Source organism: Syngnathus floridae, chromosome 5 (assembly GCF_059516105.1).
Source record: "Syngnathus floridae isolate MCC-2025c chromosome 5, RoL_Sflo_1.0, whole genome shotgun sequence".
NCBI classification, from domain to species: Eukaryota; Metazoa; Chordata; class Actinopteri; order Syngnathiformes; family Syngnathidae; genus Syngnathus; species Syngnathus floridae.
In genome coordinates, this window is record NC_142417.1 from 1,993,416 (window position 1) to 2,014,689 (window position 21,274).

The window sequence follows — 21,274 nt, forward strand, 5'->3', positions numbered from 1 at the left end:
CACTTTATAGTGCGGAAAATACGGTAACCTAAGATTCAGTTTTCAACGTAAAAGCCTGTCCTAAACGTTTGTAGCTCTCTGCATTGAGTTGGCCACTATATTATAAAAACAGATCCACAAATTATGAGTAATGTCCTAAGCTTCATTTCCAATCAATGCCCCCTTTTAAAACAAAAGCTAAAATAAAGTGAGGAACATCCATGTCTTCAAATTGTGTATTAAGACTCTGATACATTTTAGTCTCCTCTAAGGTTTGCCAAAGCAGCACTTTCAGCAAAACACTACACTCTACTTTCTATTTCTTTTCAATAGGACAGCTCATTTGCTACACTCCTAGCTCAAACTGCTGACAGAGTTTTCCAAGGCTGAGCGTGTGTGCGTGCGACACAACCGCATAAACGAATCGTCAAAATGAAGTCAAAGAGTCGGGGACCAACATATCCTATCATTAAGCTACTCAGCCATCATTAGAGGTACTGTATACGGGCAACGCTATGCAAGGTCAAGGCTGCTGTGTTTTTCGAAGTCAGCAGAGGAGCAGTAAAAGCAGGATAATAAGCCGCTTCCTTCTCATCTCCGTCTCAAATCCACTGGTTTTCTCTTCCAACTGCAGCCAGGTTTATCCATGTACCATATGTCCTGTATTTACCTAAATTGAAGATGACAGAGCAAATCGCAGGAAAGACACGCAAAGTCTCATTTTGGAGGTCAAATTGTTGGCTATCGGTCCAGCACCTAACAAGGCGGGATTTTTGATTAAAGACACTCGTTGTGCATTGCAACCTAACCCGATACTGTAGTATATGTGCATATTACGTGGATATGGCAGTAAATATCCCTTGATCAAAATCAAACAGGCAGCCAAAATCCGTAGCAAAACGCCGGGCAGAGAATTAAACCTTGTTTCATAGTATTGGCAAGAATATTATTGTCGAACATTTTTGTTCTCTTTGTAAATGCTTGGCAGCACATTAAGTTGACTTGTATGTGAAATGGGCTTTATATTGTAAATAAACTTCCCTTGCCTGCCATGAGTAACTTTGTATTTTATTTCATCACGCAAACTGGAAAAAAAATACATATATATATATTTTTTTTTATTTATTTATGAGACATTTAAATGTAACATTTTTACACCAATAAATATGCGACGTGTATTTGTAAAATAAATATAAAGCGGTGTCACAATGTCGTTTACTGAAGGACAAACAGGATCTCACCGTGGATGGCAAGGTGGGAAACGTTCATCAAGATAATAATGGATCGCTTTAAAACTGAGCCCTGGCTTTACTGAGATGAATACCCTGCTCGCTGTCTTACTCAGCACTTTGGCCTTTAGCCATTCAATGAGCCCTTCATCACACAAACAACCTCACTCGACCTACGTTGGATATCAGCAAAGGCCGTCTCCGACTGAAGCCTCGCCACTCATTTGGTTAATTTTACCTCTTAATGTTTTTTACGAGTACATCACCTCACATGTCAAGGCTTTTGGCAAATTTAGTGTGAACTTAAATTCCATTACCTGCCGGGCATTAATTGCTAAGTGAGTAAAATCATTCTCCCCTCGGGGGCTATCCAATCCCACCCCCCTTCGTCATGTGGCTAACTATTCTGTCTAGACTAACTTAGCGCTCCATAATCCACCACGGGGATCAATAAACTGCTCGTAATTCAGTCGCAATAATGAGATTTCACTTCAACACAAGCGCCGTCGCACTTCCCGAGGAAAAGGCAGGGGTGTAAAGTGATCATGTAATTATTAAAAGGACAGACAAAATGAGTAAGTACTTCACATGGGGGGGGTGAGCGGTGCCTCAATTAGATCCACTTAAAGCTATCATTGTTATTTGAGACAAAGCTAATCAAGGAGGAGATAGTACTCGGGCATCAATTTCAGGAGGTGATAGAATGACGCCGACCGGCCGGCTCAAAGGATCTCCCGTTTCTCCGAGCTTACAATGTCATGGAGGTCATTTTGTGGTCAAGTGTTGGGAGGTGATAGATTCAGCCACTGATTGAGAAGCGCAGTGGATTAGAATTAAGAAATTATTCTTTTATTAGCAGCGGTAGAATAAAAAATGTGCAATACTTGTGTATGGCAAATAAATCTTATCGGTGAAGAATACACAAATCTCGAAAAAATCCATAAGCAAGAATGGCTTTTGTTTCTTATCCTCTGCTTTGGTATTTGACTTCATTTGTATTTATTTTCTACCAATTTGCTGCCAATTTTGACTACCCAGATTGAATAAAAGGCTCTCTTAAGGTTATTCGTACAGTTTATTTGCCGCTGACATTTGCAGTGCATCCTCAGTAATTACCACACTAAACAAGAATCAATGTTGGCAGTATTCCTGTGCTACAAAGGTGGCAAGACTCAAGGCAACAAAGCGCTTCTGTTTACTTTCATTATCTTATATTCAACGTTTTTTTTCATCCATAAACAAATCACTCAATTATATTCAAAATATCTGCATACCATTGGCATTAATTTTTTTTCCGAATATGCAATTTTACAAACTGTCACGGACTTACTGCAAAGATGAAAATGACAAAGGGATACTCGGTCGGCGATGAGTAGTAACACGTGGCTTTTCACGACGCAAAATCGGCAATCACAACTAGCCCATCTGCAACACGCCGCATTACCATAATTGGTGTACATTACACGCTTTACCGAGAGCATTCCGACTCCCGATTCTTCACTCTTAACAAGACGAGCTGGTGAGATTAGACGCAGATAGTGGGCGCACTCAGCAGGAGTTGGAGACTTGTGGGAAATAAATGAATTGACAATTAGAGCGTAGTGAACGAGCAGGTGTGTGGGCCAGAGTGCAAGTAGGCCAGTGGCGTTCTCCGCACCTGCAACGGCGGCGGAGGTGATTGACGGCGCCGACCGTCTCAGACAGCTCGCAGACAGTCGGCAAGAACCGCTTTGACCTCTTCCAGCTGCTCGAGCTGAATAAATTCAACTTGATGGGAATTAATCTCGTGTAACCATTTGCAATTTGCAAATCCGCCCAAAAATATGCAAGAGAATCTGCTGAGCTTGGAGTGGCGAGCAAAGTTTTCACTCAATCTGGTTTTGCATTGTTTTCGTTTTCTTGGAGTGGCGAACAAACTTTTTACTTGATCTGGTTTTGCATTGTTTTTGTTTTCTTGCGAGACACTTGAAAAGACTCTTTGGAAAAAGTCTTAAATGCATCCCGGAGTCAGCAGTGCTGTGAATATCAAGTATTTTTAGAATCGATTATTGTATTGATTATTAATCGAATAATCGGATGTTTTTCCCCACTTATTGTTTCTTAGCCAATTATTCAGGACAACATTCGTAGCAAGAGTTTGTGACTTCGATGTAAACGCTCCAACCACAGTCAGGAAGGCAAACATGATATAGTAAGCGTAATCCAAATTCTATGACCTCATTCAGGATTGTTACATCATATGTACGATATACTAATATAATAGATAATTGTCATAATCCAGTCAGTCTCCATTTCCACCACGGAGCGATGACATATGCACACGGGCCTTCTTTTAAACACGTATCTAATTGTCTCACATCACCGATCCGAGCCAGGGCATCGTTGCTTGAAGAATAAATTGGGTAATTCAATTAAAGCACTTTCCTATAAGACACATCATAAGTGATGGAGGACGAGTCTAACGCGGGCTTGCCTGAACTCCCCCCCCCAAGCCGATCACTGGGCTTGCCTGACAAATGGCTAGCAGAGTATAATTGAAACACATTGCTGCCAGCGTAGGTCAATAACATCACTCTCGCTGCTCACCAGCACCAGATTAACAGACTATTTTATCTTCCTGCAGCCTGTCCCAGCTTGACAGAAGGGAAAGCATCAGCTGCTTATCCACAAAAGAGGGCGCTTATCTGGAAAATAAACAAATACATTAAGTGCAACTGCCAGCTGTCTGTCCAAACAGTTAAGGGCTACTTAGTTGAAGGCAAACATGTGGGCGGTGTTTTATTTAACACAATCATGCCGGATGGAGTACTGCTGTCACTTCAAAAAAGTCGACACGGATCCGGTCCCAATGTCAGAGGAGCCTACTTCGGGAGTTAATGCGTTTAAAAAAAAAAGATTCATCGCGTCCAGATTTTGCAATGTCAACGTCAAAGTCATTCGGTGACGACCTGCAAAGCGTCATCCCGGAAGATATACGAGTCAATCGGTATTGTTTGTGTTTGACAAACATTGAGGATTAATTAGCTTAAGCGCAAGTGTAATATGAAGCTAAAAAGATGATTATATGTATTTAAGAATATCAAATCTGTCAGCTCATTTGATAAACAAACTAGAGTTTATTTATGGTCAAGGGTAAATGCTTAGTCCCAATCGAATTCAGGCCATGTTTATTTATGTGAGCATAAAAAAATGGAGTTGAATATTCAAACAGCAAGGAACACACGTATGTTTTTGTCGAGGCTTGTAGCATTCTGTCTCTGCGTGTTCCCACACAGCGCACAACAAATTAGCTACGGGTGGATATTCAATTAAATCCTTTGTCAGGGGGGGTCTTTGTAGGAGCAGGACAGGAGGCTGTGTACAGTAATCCACGATGCAGAACAAGGTGGCGCTTCTATTGTCAGTCTGACGAATGGAAATTATTTGCAGTCGTGTAAAACCAACAGATTAGGCCACAGTCGGGCTGCTGGATATTGTAAGATGTCAGCGACTAACCAAAGCCGGCCGGGAACCTCATCTCCGCTTTTAATCCGCTCCCTTTATACACAATCAAGCCGTTTGACATGACTTCTCTACAACCTACGCACTCAAGTCTTTCCTTGGACTGATAAGGGGAAGGCGAAAAAGCAAAGGGGGGGCATTCAATGTGCATTCCTTTGGATATTATCACCCAAGTTCAGATTCCACGGATGAAAATATGCTCACTGTACTTTTCTGAGCTTTACATTTTTGTTCAATTTGTCATTTCCCGGCAAGGAAAGTTTGATGTCGTAAGAGACTATTCATTGTGGCCGTCTGCTTCTCGGCTGCTAGCAAGGCTTTGTCCTTCTTGTGCGTACGACACTATTTCATTTTATTGTTGAATCACGGCCTTGGCACGACGGCTTTCGCTTGATGAAATCATAAGTCGCACAGGGGCGACGTTAAAAGGAGACGACTTGACGAGCGTCCCTAAAACAATAGCTGAAAAGTCGGATCCTTTACGAGTTCTTGTTACGAGCAGAGCTGGATTGACTCGGCCTTTAACTAAAGTTTTGATCCATTGACTGCACTCCAGTACAAAGATTCACACCTCAGCGAAGGCCGGCTTATGTGAGACTTGCTGACAACAAACTCAATTCACTGAAAGTTCTCAAGGGCCATTACATCCAAATAGAAGGCATGTTTTCTAACCGCCAAAATGTCAAGTACCAGGACAGATTCAGGTATTTCATTTGTGCTCCAAAGAGGAAGAAGCTTTGGAGTGGAGACTGAGGCCACGCAAAATACTTGAAATTTTAGCCTCGATGAGGCTTTTTGAACCTACTGTTGGTCTTGTAAATTTTGGCTCGTAACGAGAAAGCGTGAATGACTGCATAGATGAAACGACGAACAAGGAGGTCAGATATTAGCACCTCGAACCTCTTATGTTAGAAATAACCTCTTGAGAGCCAACAATTCAGTTTTTTGCTATGAATAAAATAAAACACGTTAAAAAAAAACACTGGAAAAACAGGTTTGTATTGTAAAATTCGACAGAATGATAAGCAGGGAACTCCAGAATCTGGACTGGACAACCTTGAAAGCCAAGACTGAAGTGAAAAATGTTGTGGAACCTTAAATGTATTCCAGTTGCTTTAGCAATGGAGATTGCTTGAACCTGACCCCAATTCACCGCACGAAAAACATTAACGTGGGACCTTCAGTTTGCAAAATATAGCCTTGTACGACAAACACTCATGGGGCCAAGTCATTCTCATAGCACCTCACTCTAATTTCCACATGCGTAGGCCCTTCTCAGCAACTATTCCTAACCTGGGTCATTGGTTGACCTCTGACCCTACCCTCAGATGGCCCGAATAGAAAGTCCTTCTTCTGCTGAGCTAGCTCAAACAGTCATTGTAAGTAGAAGACCCAAAGATAAAACTAGAGAAGAAATATCACCTCTGAAAATGATTATAATTATTCAACCACTTACGTTTAGACTTCAACAATAGGCTGTGACTATTTCTCGCTATAAAATGACAAAAATGTTGGGGGAAAAAAAAAATCTGTGCATCCATCAGTATGATGCTAAGGATCAGAATAGCTCTTGATAGTGAGAAGTGTGGTTTGTTCCACTGACTCGGGCCTCTTGGTCCACTCCACATAACTGACCATAATTCAACCAATTTGGCAGTTTGAGGTCTCGGATGCCTGCGGAGAAAAAGTCTGAAGTGGCCTAATGACAGACGGAAGGGCCAGATGAGGGCACTTCTTCGTCAAGCTCTACAGGAAAACATTTCCAAAGCAGCTCCTGGAAACCGCAAACATCCATTCGCTGCAGTGAAGTACAAAACTGAATTTTAAAAGATTCAAGTCTTCTGGATCAAATACATATTTAAATATGTATTAAATATTATTAGATTATTATTAAATAAATTATTAAATATAAATATTGCTGTGTTTTTATTGGTAGACTCCATAACTACATTTGTAGGGTGCTACGCCACCAAAAGGGTATTAATTGAGAAATGGAAAAAAAAGAATGGCATGGGACTGAAAGAGGGGGGCACAGTGTGTGCTTGATGGAGAAAAATCTTTTTTTAGTAAAATGCAGTCTGGGCATGTTCGCGAGATGTGCTTGTGATGGAGTGAAAAGATTGTGTGAGATGTGAGGGGTGTCTTTGTGTTGTTGATGGGCCTCTTTGTAAATGAGGGAGAGAGCCTCTGACCTCGACTTGGAGTGTTCTCGCTACACAATTAAATGGTGTTGACGCATGAAAATGAATAATCAATCTGCTTTATTATCACTGATGTGAAAATTACTGATAGTGGTGCAAATGGATAAGAGAAGATTGGAATATTTCCACATGCTCATAGAAGCTATTATGGTAAATCTCATTTATTTTTCATTTTATGAATTTGAACTTGGAGAGGAATAACAGCAACTCCATATTCACATCATGGATTTTTTTTTCTTGATTATCATTATAAAATATCAAAGTGGAAGCATGTGGGGAGTTTTTTTTTTTTTTAATCCCGCAGATTTCGTGTGCTGGTTTTGTGATATGCATCTGATGTGAAGGTTATTTATTGGCTACACTTTTGTCGCAACTGCGCTGTGGTGCAATCAGCACTGTAAGAAAATAAATGGGTCAAAATGCCAGACCTTGATTAAAATCATAGTAATTATAGAGCCGCTTCAGCTCCAATTTGCTGGCTTTCCCAACATCTGTTCTCGTCAAGAGGAACAAATACGAATGAAAACAGACACGAGGCTGCTGAGATTTTTGACGAGCCAGCGAGTGTGTTTTGCATTTTTAATATCTTGTATCGACAAACAGCCGCAGCTGGAAATACTGAAGGAGGACATGGATAGATTTGCTCTGCCCTTTTGCAGCTTTAACAGCTTTGTTGGTGAGATAACAACAAAAACATCTCAAACGTATTTGCTGGGGTTCTTCGAGTATTGTTATCGCGTACTGTCTACATGTGCTGCACCGCCATTTATGTTCAATTTGTGCATCGCAAATACTAAAAAGGTATTTGAAAAAAATGTTGAAGCCTTATGTATTTTAATTTGGCGGAAATTTGATTGTGAAACAAATTAATTGCTTTGACAATCACATGCTATGACAGATTACATTTCCAGGCATAAAAAAAAACCCACAAAAAAATAAGACCGGTTAAACTCATAAAACCGACTTTGCTCCTTCTGAAATATCTGCTAATATGTGTAATACCTGCACAAGCAATAGACTTTCTTGATCAGGGGGCGAGCAAAGGATGGGCAAAACAATATCCAAGCCATTTAAACAGACACATGAGATCAATATGTTGTAAAATGGCAAAAAAAAAAACCTCATTTAAAGCGGTTTATTGACTTGTTAAAGTAATTTCGACTTGCTAGTACAAGACAGATCGGAGCAATATTTATATGGCAAGCTGGCGGTCAGAAATGATACAGCAGCTGTTGCCAGATGCCGGCGTTATAATGGGCATCCATCATGCTATCATTCTAATACTCCCTTCTTCCTCCTCATCTATATCGCTGTAGTCGTCCTTCACTTTCTTAAAAATGGCCTGCCTTGGTTTTCGCCGCAACCTGACAGTCTTAACACAACAGCACGGGCTAATTACGGCTGCATCTGTCTTGCGGGTTATTTGTGGATTTTAGGTAGGGAGTCGCCCACTGTGGATGACACAAGGATGATGCATGGGTGGACAATATTTGAGTAACTTGCGGTCTGCTGAAAATGGAACAAACAAGGATGAATAAAGGGGCATTAAAGAGATATGTATTATGAGGTCAAAAATTATGAGTGGATGATGTGGAGAAAAATGTTGAATGTTATTTTATACCTATACCTTTTTTTTGGCAGATTTTTTTTTTACTATTTCATCAACTAACTTTCCAGTTAAATCGTCCAGGCCATTAATGAGCTGGACCCTAGTAATCGTTCCTCTCTAACCAAACTGAAGTTTTAGAACCTGATTTTTGTTGGTTTGTAATTAAAAAATATAATTAAAAAATACATAGTCATTGTCAAAATATATTGCTTTATAATTAAAAAATACATGATGGTGACAGTTTGGCTATGAAACTATTATTTTATACAAAACTCAAATTCTGCGCTTGATTAAATAAAACTATCATTCATAGCTAGATCTTCAAAATAGTCTACTGACAAAGTCCCACCTGCCAAACCAAAAAAAAATCTCAAATTTACCCTCAACAATCTTGTCTCCCACTTTCCATTTCTATTAGAAAAATAACGTTGATGAAAGATGCCTTTTAATTTTCAGCTCAGCATCATTCTGACATGTGCTGTTGATGAATCACCACAGGATGTAATACATCATTTGCAGATTTCCTACTGTTTTTGATGAAGTTGGGATGACCGGGCTTAGTCAGACTCATTACTTTTTGGGGAGCCGATTGAAAGCACGCCCAGACACGCTCTCTGTTATTGTCATTAGAAACACCCGAGCACCAGCTTCTGCGCCGCTGCAAAATTATCACCTCCAAATTCACACACTGGGACGTCAGTCTTCACACACACGAGGAACTCTCATACATCTTGTTTATATTTTAAAGTCAAGCGTAACGCTGAGGTCACCCATTTCCTGCTCTCGGCCTGATTTTAGAAATAAAAAACAACCTGACCTTGAACTATAAATTATGGCACCGAACCTGTACAACAATATAAGCACCTCCTAGTGGCTTTAAGGTATATTACAAGAATGCTGTCCTGAATATCTAAAGTAAAAGTAATTCTGTTGAGCTTTTCCTTATATTATATTATTGGCGGACGTATGAGTGGATTAAGTGCGTGTTTGTAATAAGGGGACAGCGATGTGCTTGAGGAGATAGTGAAGGTTCACTCACAGTAGCACAAACCACCACCCACACCAAGCCTTTTTCTCCTGCCGGGCTTGCCACTAAGGAGCTGCCAGGTCCAGAGAGAGAACGATGAAGAGAGGAAGATTGGGGGAGACTGTGAAAAGAGAGGGGGGGGAGTGGGGGGGTCTCTGTATTCACATATTGAGGTTTGCATATTGCTTCCTTTGCCACAAGCTCCTCAAAGGCAACGCCTTGCCTGCAACACATCTGGGAATGAGAGGAAAAAGTTGAAGAGTTCCTCTTTTGCTTTCAAATCCTCCAAACCAATTTTTGTGTCGAGCAGTCGAGTCAACTTTTTTGTCAACTCTTCCTTCTTACATCAAAATGTTGTGTTGAGTTGTATTTTTTGTGATAAGTTGCAAGATGTGAACAGACGTGATCAGCCGGGCTCTAAATGATTACTTGATTAATAAAAAAAAAGTGATAATCGATTAATTGCCGATTATTTGATTCATTTTGACACTTCCAAAGCAAAGCAGTGTTTTTGGCAATACAATGATGAAACTCAAATCACTGTCTAAATAGGAGACGGTCAGAATGAAGCTAAATCACACAATCATGGATTTTTTTTAAATTCAATTGCATTTCCAGAAAGTGAAGTTGAGTAGCTGAAGAGACGTTAGCAGGTTAAGAGGATCCTGATTTTCTCAATATTTTTCTGTTGTAGTGACAGCTGTGCCTTCTTTCCAATTTTCATTTTTCTTCTTCAGCTCTCTCTTTTTTTTTTTTTTGCTGTTTATCCCTGAGGTGTCCTCCGGGGATACCTACAGGATAAGCCTTTTGAAATGCATTTCCCTAAAAGAGCCTTCCATTCCATCTTTGAACTGCTGCTATCACTCCAAAATGGCCTCAAGAAAAAGAGTAAAATGCAGTACAGAGTGGTGGCAAACATAGCCGTGTTTTACCTTAGAGTGAAGTTTAGTCGTTTTAGAAAAGAAGCTCAGCCCGAGCGCTGTGATACATATTTGCGGCACTGTGATGTGTGCTGGCAGGTAGAGAAAAACTCGAAAGGATTCAATCACGGCGGCGAGTTGGGCTCTTCTTAATGGAAGCAGGTGGACCAGCTAAGAAAAGCTTCTGACAAGAATTTCCCCAAATATTTTTTGCACTACTTTGAAATATCATATTTATTTATGTATTCATGTATTTAATATCATATTTATTTCCTATTTCCAGATTTTGAAATATATTTATTTATTATTATTTACAAATGTATTTATTTATTCATTTATATTATATTTATTTCATATTTACACATTTTGAATAATCATATTTATTTATTTATTTATTAAATATCATATTTACATATTTAGAACTATCTAAAAGCCCAATCTTTTGACCTAAAGCCATGTTGGTGCAGTTCTTCTAAAGTGCATCACTGTGGCACATCATGGCCTGCTCCCTGCTCCGTCAACCAATTATGCCAATTATAAGCAGAACCCCCTGTGGTGTTTTGATAAGAGCGTCCACATTTTCCTCCAATGAAGTAATTTGTTCCAGTATTTGTTTACAGAGCGAGGCTGTGACTCGCAGCGAAAATAATATTTGCTATCTGATTTTGCCATCAGAGCACAGAGAATCCACCACTGGCTAATCTTAACCTGGCTTTCTCCCTCACGTTTAATCTGGTCACGGCTTCTTAGCATCCACGGGAACTGTGTGTGTGTACGTGATTAAGTGCGTCAATTCGAAGCACAGGAAAAAGAGACAGACAAGCCGAGCGGTTCTCATGCCCCCTCTTCTTCTCCGTTGGTGTCAGGAAGCAATCACGTGTGAAAACTTGCCTCAAGTTCGCTCGCCTGCGCGTCGCCGGCGAAACTTTGACAGATCTGTGCACCGCCGAGGCGTCTCTCCTCCATTTGGCATGCCATGCGCGTCTGGTGCGTTGGAGACTGCCTGTCAAACGCCGAGGAGTCGATGGCGCAGTCAGGGACCCTATGGAGCACCAGATGGGCCATTAAGGTAGTATTAATGTAGATGCCATGTTTTTTTTTCCCTCTGACTGGGACATGCTCTCTCGAACTGAGAGCAGCTGCTGCCGTTTACTAAGACAGCATCCTGCTAACTTCAGCCAACTCACCGCTGACTAGCAGTCAAGTACGGCTCTCGTCTTCATGTGTGTTTATTTTCCTTGGGGTGTCTCCAGATGTTTGGATGAAATATGGTAGAATCACCAATGCAGCCAACTTCCAGTAGCTAATATTACATTTGTTTCTCCATAAATGGTGAATTACAGTGATGCCGTGACCACGCTCTCAAATCGAAATCAATGTTCCTAATTGAAATGAATGGAAATGTCATCAATCCGTCCCAGCCTCTCCAAAAAAAAAAAAAGACACTTTTGTTTTTAATGACTATAATTTTGATGTTAAGAAGTTTTTGATAAAATGTTTTGATTGATTTTTTTGCACTTAGCAGCCGGACACTTTCCAAATTGCCTCTTTGGCATCAATTATGGCATCACAAAAGCAAACGGAAAAGCAAACACTTTTGGAAGCAATTCTTTAAATGCACAAGATTTGCTGAGGTCTTGCACGATATCAACATCATCAGTTTTGCTGCATTTTTCTCTGTAAATCTTAGTTGAACTCCAAATTTGACAACTTGCTGGTCGAATAAGTTGTTATTTCATTTCCTGCACAAGCAGGTGGTGAATGCCTCTCATCTTGTCACCCCCCCCCCCAAAAAAAAAAACATTAGCACCCTAATATGAGTATAGAAAGAGAATCCATCTGTGCAGCCACACTTTAAGCTCATAATCAAGGCATGATATTCAGTTGCATACAGTTATTTCTGTTTATGCCCTCGTGAGTGCTAATATCATGCTTTAATTGAGAGAAAATTGGCTGTTGGCAAGAAAGTGAAAAGAAGGTTACCGAAAGCCCTACCATGAATAAGTGTTGCAATCAGTAATATTCTATTTAGTTAAGTAGCCTAAAATTGGATGTTTTGAGATCATTATTCAAATCACATTGACAAAATCCTATTATGAGAATTTGTTTTCCGGGGGAAGGAAATGTAGAGAATTATTAATGTCTTTTAAATGCGTTTTCAGTTTTACGTACACCGGGGACATATTAGGGAACAGTTAGGCTTCAATTGAAACAAGGTCACAAAAACCATATTCTCTCATTTACATCAGGGGGATAAAATACATCATCAACTGCAAACGATAAAAAGCGTCCGCCGAGAGTTCCGGAGTACCGTCAACAATCGTGTCACATATTTAGAGACGAGGTCTCCGAAAGGAGGCATGTTAGGCTTCCTACACAAGTGAGCTGAGACTACCTCGTTACTTCACCTCTCTTGGAAGAGCCCAAGGCCTGAGAGAAGGAGCAGAACAAGCGTCTTTTTGAAGTCCCCCTGAGGGATATGGATATAGAAGTTTAGGTCGCAGTACTCCCACACTGTCTTCTCACATCGCCTCCAACTTGTGCGTTAACAATGGGGAAGTTCCAAAAAGTGCACACTGGACTTACTTTGCCAGCATCTCACACACTTCCGCCTCCTATCCCTCAGTCTGGGCGGCGTGGGGGAGGAGAGTCTCAGGAGACAGATCGAATGAGGACTGCGGTGTTGGCATCAACGGTGGTCAGCGTGGAAATTAAACGCACCGCTAGCCAAGCGCGGCAAACACTTATGCTCCCGCGTTAGTGTGCGTACGCCGTCAAACTGACACCTTCTCCCTTGGCTGCTCCTGACAAGGAATTTCCTTGTCGGAAAATTTGCCAGTTCCGAGACAAGACTGCTGTGGCAATTTGTACGGTTATGAATAGATTTCTGAGTAGATGAGATAATACGTTTATCGAGTCGTGGAGCAATTTGGGGAGGGGGGGGGGGGGCAATGCACACGGCGGCACTCAGGCTCTATAGTTTGTGATTAAAACCACTTTTGTTTCTTGTTAATCATAAGATGGGATTCTAACTAGCTTTCCATTAACTTGCGCTTGTTCCATCAACTCATCCTTGTTCTGTAATCTGAAGAGCCTTGCTTATTTCTGAATACAAATCAGTTTGTCCATAATTGAAGAGCTACTCAATGAATAGGGCCAGACTTCTAACGAGAAATCGGACGAATGCAAAAAAGTAATATTCTGCGTGTCTAACAAAATATAGAAATAGACATACAAGCGAGGGGGGGTTGAGTACTTGTCTCTGCTTATCCAAACAAGATGATGCGGTGCTTTATCCTGGAAATCCAACAGGATCCTTCATCTACAAACTTGAGATTTATTCCATTGCCAGGCAAATTCTTTTCAACAAGCGCCGCCGTGATGCCATCCTGCTATTGTGGAGGAATGAGCGCTGCACCGGGACACGCAAGCCAGGCTTTAGATGGTGGCGGAATAATGGTGTGAAAGAAAGAGAGAAGCAATGTGGGGGTGTTCAACAAATAGGTTATTTGGAATGTTGTTGGGTTTTTTTTTTTGGGGTAGAAGAAAAGAGGTATTAGAGGGTCTATGGCAAACCAAGGTAGACTTTAAAGCAAGGCGATTAACGTGAAAGGGAAATATCTAATGTTATTTTGCCATTGCTGTGAGCAGAGTGGCAGAGAAAAGCCTGTAATCACATTATTATTTGTGCGGGAGATGAAGATCAATCAGGGTTCAAGCGTGTCATGATGTTTAACAACAACGGATTATTGTGCGTGCGGCAAAACCGGAGGTGGGATCAGGTGCTGCGCCTCGGCGGCTGAATGGAGGAGCAAACAAAGAAGGACGCCTCAATCCCTTTTGTTACCAAAATGTATATTTCATACTATTTGGTTTTGGTAAATTCCGCATAAATAGCACGATTGTGATTTGTGACAAATAATATTCAGGATGGGTGAGGCACTATTTGAAAAAAAAAAAAAAGGGGGTTCCTCGGAGGCCTGTACTGGAAACGAGGCCCGGGGAGGAACGGGAAAACATTCAGTGGCGCAAAGTGCAACTCTTCTTTACACTCCACAACAAACGTTTAAAATATGAATGAAGCGAAGAAGAGCCTTACAGATGCAATCACAAGGCTGCATACAAAAATATGGCTTTCATGCTCCCGCTAGCAAATAGGTGCAACAAAGTGATCTTTCCCTGTCTGGCAAGTCCCGCAATTTATTTTCCTGGCGAGCCAGCGAGCGAGAGGTTGCGAGGGAGTTTGGAACTTAATGAATGCTTTGACAGCTTGTGTGGCGAAGGCAGAGGAAGACAGCCAGTGATTAACGGAACACTTCAGAGTACAAGGCACAGCGGTGCTCAAAGAAAACAGTGATGATCTCCACTTAATCGTGGAGAAGCCCGGAGCATCTGCCGCCGGAGCAGGGCAGCGGCACCGGCGAGCTCCCGCTCCGCTAGGCTGTCGTCTCAAGAGAACCGCGGCCATATGCTCGGCTCCGCCGCAAACTCGCAGGAAGTCGATTTCCTGACAAAACACGGGAATAAATATGACGTTCAAACAAGTTGGGCTCAGCCAGGCTGAACGTGGACGCCGTGCCGAGCGTCAAGCGTGGAGCGGCGCGTGTCGCACTAAGGAGTTCATCTCTGAGCTCACGTCGATTGCTTTTGCATTTTCACGTTAAGTTCGACGTTACAGAACAGGAACGAAAATGGCATGTGGCAAAAGAGACTGCATTTCATTCCTGATCGGGCATATAACGTCCCACGGCGTGACATTAAAATAAAGCCGTCAAACCACTGAGCGAGCGCCCTGTCTGTTTTTCAAAATGTCATTGCAAGCCTGAACAAAGAAAGCACAGGTGTGACCAAAATGTCAACCAGAATAGACGTACAGTTTAGTTACATGCGTTAACACACTCGCAATCCAAAACATCTTTTCCCATTGGAATGAATAAAAAGGCCATTAATCCGTTCTAGCCTTCCCAGCAAAAAAATGTATAATTTGGATTTTCGATTCAGCATTAATTGATGAGAATGGTGACATGATAGATGAGCATACGAGCGATAAAAAATTTGAATAAAAATAAATATTTACGTCCTAGCAATCCTGTGGAGAAGACAAAGAGTCTTTTATTTCTATATCTAAAAGTCGTATTTTATTGGAGACAATCATGCCCATGAAAAAGATACACAACGAAACAAAATTTGCGAGCGTACTTCACGTCGGTCTTAGCCGGGAGTTTAGATATTGGCCTCCAGGTCCCTAGTGTCGGTGAACAAGAGTCCTTTTTAAGATGAGCTGGTCAAACACGGTCCCATCGCCCTGGTGACCCCGCCTGCTCCCTCCAGCTTCAAACTGAGCTGTGCTGTTTGTTTCATGATAAAGCGTTCCCTTTTGTATTTGTTTCCCTGAGCCAGCTTCATAACCCGCAATGCCCTGGCCATATCTGCTAGTTTGCCACATGTCTGGGAAAAATAACAAACAGTCTTCTCCATTATTTCCACAAACGGGGGAACGAAAGGTCCTCGCCTGCCGTCCCCCGCGAGAGCCTGTATTGATTACAACAATGCTTCAACTCGAGACAAGACCACTCTGGGGTCAGTGCTATTTCCATCAGAAAGTTTGCCAGTTTAAATTTACTCGCCTTCCACCCATCCATTGCCTCCAGTGAGACACGCGGGAAAACGGCAGACTTTTTAGATATCTGCGTGCCAGTTGTGCAACAGTAATGCTCGCCCTTTGCTCCGTAAGTGGGTGTTGCGGAGCGCCAACTATAGGTTCCTCAAACTATAAGCACTCACTGGTGAGCCACAACAACCTGCTTGGAGAGGTCAAAGCGTTACCGCAGCGCCGTATAACGAGGAGGTGACAATGTGCGGTGTCGGGGGGTTTTTTTTGGCACGTTTCGCAGAGGTCTTTTGTTTGACGACTTGCTGAAATTTTAATGAAAGGCAGATCGTAAGAGAAGTGGAAATAAGGGGTTTTAAAACAAAAAAAGTTGGTGTCGAACTTGCACCTTTACAATGTGCTATAGCAAAGCTACTGGAACGCAAAATGCTCATAAGCCAAAAAATAAAAATGCTTAATATATTTAAGTCATTAACTGCCATTGACGGCCACAGATGTCAAATATCCACTTTAACTGTGCTAAGTAAATAAAATTACTTACAATAATAATATTTCCTCCCAAAAAGACAATGACAGATCGTTTTAAAGAAAACCCCATATTAAATATAGCTTTTTTTTTCTTAAAATTACATGAAATTAACGGAAATTTCCTTTTCTTCTATTCTATTTCTTCCTAATGTGTAACTAATTTCATTTGAGAATGCATTAAAAAAGGTTGTTGCACATAATATCAGGAAAAAGAGGAAGTAATTTAAAAAATAGCAGTGTTGACACTATTTGTTCATTTTTTTTCTTCAGATGTGTTCAACTTTATCTGCAACAGCAACAAACACTTTACGATTCAACCTTTTCTCGCAAACACCACCGGCTCGTCGTACGAGCGGGCGAACCTGTGAAGTTTGATTAATACAACCTCGACACAAGAGTCCAGAGAGTGAGGCCAACGCTCACAGCCGCTGCCTGAAAATAATGAGCCTTCAGCATGAAGGAATACTATGCATAGGAGAAGAGGGACACTTAAGAATCCAAGATGAATATATTCCAATGAAATGAGACGAGACCTTTCTAACTGATTAGGCTTGCCTCCGAGAGAGAGAACGGGGGAGAAATATGTTTCCGCTCCTACGTCCATGTGTTTAACTGTCACCTCTCCGCTCTAACAGTCCAACGTGGCAGCGAAGCATTTGCATACGCCGGCTATAAATACCTGGACCTCTACCTGTAATACCGCTCGTGTTGGAGTACAGACGAGCCTTATTGGTCTTATGGGAACCCAAAAGCCACATGGGAAAGAGCCAATAGCAACACAGCGTACTCATCAAGCCGGCCGAGTTCTCATACATTATAGAGTAGGCTTTATGATTTACCTAAGCTTGTCAAAGGAGAAAAATTATCAGGCAAATGCGGGGTAATAAATTGTAATCCATGCTGCATATGCTTGACTCGCGACCCTTGGCATTTTAGAGGTTGCGTGGAGGAGTTGGAGCATACTGGAAGAGGGTGAAAGATTGTAAAGAAACTTTGAAGACACTGTGCTATAGACCTGCTCGGAATTGTTGTTTCAATTTAGAATGACAACAAATGTGTCATCATGCAAGTATGTTAATTGTGTGCACATAGCGTGTAGTTTGTGTGCACCTTGATGTGTTAAAATTTAAATTATGTACTACTTTATTAAAGGAAGAATTTAAAAGCAAAAAATAATGATTATAAAACACAGTAACAGTGTGCAATGCATGGTACCACAATTGTGCCACATAAATATACAAAAAAAAAAAAGGTAAGGCCGGCCTTTAAGTTTATTCTTAGGAGGGTCCTTGCTGAAATTTTTGAAGGAAAGATGAAGATGAATATCCAGAGGGAATAAAAAGAGTGGCATTTCCAATGTCTTGTTTTCTTGGTTTTTTTTGCCTTCTTTTGTTTTCTGTTGTTATTGTGCTCTTTTGTTTTTGGAATCTTTGGTGCCACTCAAGAGAATTGTGGAGCGGGATTAAGATGAATAGCAATGCTTCGAAAGTATACAGACCAAAACAAAAATAATGGATGCCGCAAGTTTGCTGCAAAGTTTTTTTTTTTGTCTGGTCGAGTGAAGGGAATGTTGTGTTTATTCCAAAAACAAACATTTTTTCTTATGTACTTTCATGAAAGTATTTAGATGCATCACTTTCTTCCCTCACCTTGTATCTTTGTGTTCTCTGTTATGGTGGCAGATGTTTGCTCCCCCCCCAAGCCTCTCACTCGTCTCCTTCTGTGGCAAGGGCAGCGGCTGGCACGGGGGCACGGAGGCCACCAGCAGTGCATCAGCCTGACATACAAAACTGATGGGCAGGCTGGGATGGCAGGTTGAGCGTTCAGCCTACTTGGCCAGCCCCCCTGCTCGACCCAAGCACAAGCATCCCGGCGCCTGGTGGCCTCTTGCTTTGCACCCCCATAAAAATAGTCCATGCCATTATTCTTCTGCCTCCCTAGAGGGGCACAAGGTCTCCAGCATCATTACCAAGACTAAGGATCAGGCTCTGCCACCACAATGTGGCAAGCAGCCCCTCCCCTAACTCCATCACCCTAATTATAGGTCAAGCACTCTGACTTTGTAAATTACAAAACCTTTGTTCTTATCAGGAAAAGTAAATGCAAAGTAGTGACGTGGTGTGAGGAATAAAAGGGAACAAGATGAAGAAAAGGAGAATGGTGTAAAAATTAGATAGGCGAGGGGGGGGGGGGGGATTTTCAATTATAAAACCAAGCTAATTTGGTATGACCAGTGACTGTCATGCATGGTGACGGAGCGCTATTATGCAGTCATTTGAGCTCTTTCAAATTAGTTATGTTAATGTCCTGCATGTGAATGTAACACTTGGATGGGACAAGATTTCAGCAATTAATTTCTACAGTCAGTGGAGAGACAAGCAAATTTATTTTCCTGCTCTCAGGGAATTGGTGGAGGAGGGAGCGAGGAGGGGAGAGAGCATTCTGGAGCAGGGAACAAGCTAAACACAAGACCTAAATAAAGCCCCAACAATGGGAGCCAATGCCTCCTCATTCATTCAATTGACAATGTTTTGCAGCTTAAACCTGTTTTATTAATTATGTTTGACATTTCCTTAATTAGTTTCATTTACACCAAATCAATCCCTGCTGCCGTACAGCGTCATTTATCATTGGAAAAAAAAATTTGCATAGCCACTGCTGACTTTTTCTACTTAATTATACATTAAAAGTGTCAGCCACGCTTGCTGCCTGGCATTATCTGAGGCAGAAAGGTTTGTGGCTGGACAGGGGCGGCATTAATCATCAGGGCAGGCGCGGGCAAGGGGCGCTCCCACATGCAAGCGGGGAAGCCAAGCGGGGCTTCTCCTTTTCAAAGCTTCTGAGGGCCACAGCGACCTCAATGACCTACAGGCAGAGGGAGACAAAGTGGCGACCTCCAGCCCGAAAATATCTCCAGCCAGTTCAGAGAGGAACCAGGGAAAGAACGTGGAACAAGCTAGAGGTCAGCCAGGATTAAGTAAACTATTTTATTTTTTTAAAATATCGCAAACATTGTGTGCAGTGGTTCCTATTAAAAAGAAAGAAAATCATTCAAGGTATAATACTAGCTTGCCTCTTTCCATATAAATCAATACTTACAACCATTTCACTATACGCACAAAAACAACTCCGAGTCAATTTGCTGAGCTCGGCCGTTCCGTTCCCTTCGGCGACTTTGTGAACACGGCGCGAACTGACAGCTCAAACACCTGGCAAGCTTGCTCCTGAGTAAATCTTCACAGTGTTGAGGTGAACATGGCTTTACAAATCACCCATTCAGGAGGCGAGACAGAAATTGGCAGGTAGGCTGAGCCGTGGTGTCAGGAGTGAAAATTACTCGGAAATGAGGAGTCTTGCTACGGGTAAGATACAGATGGGAAATCAGTTTTTATCTTCTCCATTGTTTAGCAATCAGATGGAAAACATGGGTTAATTTCACTTTAATGACTAGTTTCTTGTAAAAAAGCAGAGAAAACAAGCTTTTAGTGCTCAATCAATCTTAAAATGTTGTCCTCAATCCCAGCTTCAAAACTCCAATGACTTTAATTTCTCAAAGTGTATATAAAGACGTCAACAGTGCGCCAGATCCACACATTTGCATGCAACGTCCTTAAAAGGGCAACACAAAAACATCAGGCGACAAAGTCAAGTAGATCACGCCAGACAGGAGCAGCAAGGGGGGGCAGCAGGACAAGTGCCCCACACCAAGACTCAAATAACCTCCCAGGGTTAAGAAATACAGACGCAGGCAGTAACCGAAACTGGTGGATCAATTTTAGAAAAGGGAAACAACTTAATAGTCAAGGGACTGCATAAGAATTCATTCCTAACGTGACGGAATAGAAGATTCTCACACTCAAGCATTCTTAAGGCGGAAAGTCTCCATTCAGCATATTAATGTTGGCACATTAGCAGCAAAGTTTGGACTATTTCAAAGGAGAATACTTTAAATATTCTAGTGCCGTCATGAAAATATTATAATATATACAAGTGATCACTCTAAAATGAACTTTTCCTTCTCTTTTGGCAAACCTCCCCCGCTCCCCATCCAAACATCATTTCCCCCGACCAAAAGCAGTCCTTTAAATGCAAAACATTTCCACTATCAAGGATTAGGCTTTCCTTTCAGGATATATGAAAACCCCTTTGTGGAAAATGTGATGATGAATTCACAGGCCTAAAACTCAGGGGTAGTTTTTACACCGGGAGGGGAGGATTGGAGGAAAAAAAAAAGAAAAAAAATCACCTATTTGGCTAGCATATATTACCATTAGTCTTGTATTGTATCTCCACTTTTTTTCTAATGACGGCGATAAGTGTCCTGCTCTCAAAGCGTATCCGCTGACAATGGCGGCAGACATTACTTGGTTAAAAGCTCCAGCTCCTGTGGGTAAAGCGGCCCCAAAAATAAAGTATATCCGTCACTGGCTAACGAGCTATAAGGGTAGCGCATTGCCTTTATAAATCACACGATCTTGCTGTTTATTTAAATTCATTGGTGCCTCATTATAAGTGAGCTATGCACCTTTAGGTCTGACTTGATTAGCGGCACCATAGCTCAAAATGGCTTTTAATTCGGTGAAACGTGGCTCTGACCTTGGTGCCGTAACCCTGACTAAAACACGCCGAGACTCCCACATTAATAATGATGCTACCTTTACTGGGCCAT

The 21,274-nt window shown here is 41.6% G+C and overlaps 1 protein-coding gene across 3 annotated transcripts in view; it reads right to left on the reverse strand.

Moving 5' to 3' along the window:
- The window catches only part of LOC148397377 (uncharacterized), a 208,038-nt gene that overhangs the window by 156,486 nt on the left and 30,278 nt on the right, over nt 1-21,274 (reverse strand). Inside the window, exons 1-2 of one of the 3 annotated variants that reach the window (XM_088377375.1) lie at nt 13,053-13,122; nt 11,358-11,508 (exon numbers count right to left, since the gene is read on the reverse strand). The exons of 1 other annotated variant lie outside the window; for it this stretch is intronic. In XM_088377375.1, coding sequence (XP_088233501.1) covers nt 11,358-11,508; nt 13,053-13,063 — 162 coding nt within the window. In that variant the 5' untranslated portion in view covers nt 13,064-13,122. Of the gene's footprint in view, nt 1-11,357; nt 11,509-13,052; nt 13,123-21,274 lie in introns of those variants that run through there. One more of the 3 variants, XM_088377373.1, reaches the window with a different exon arrangement.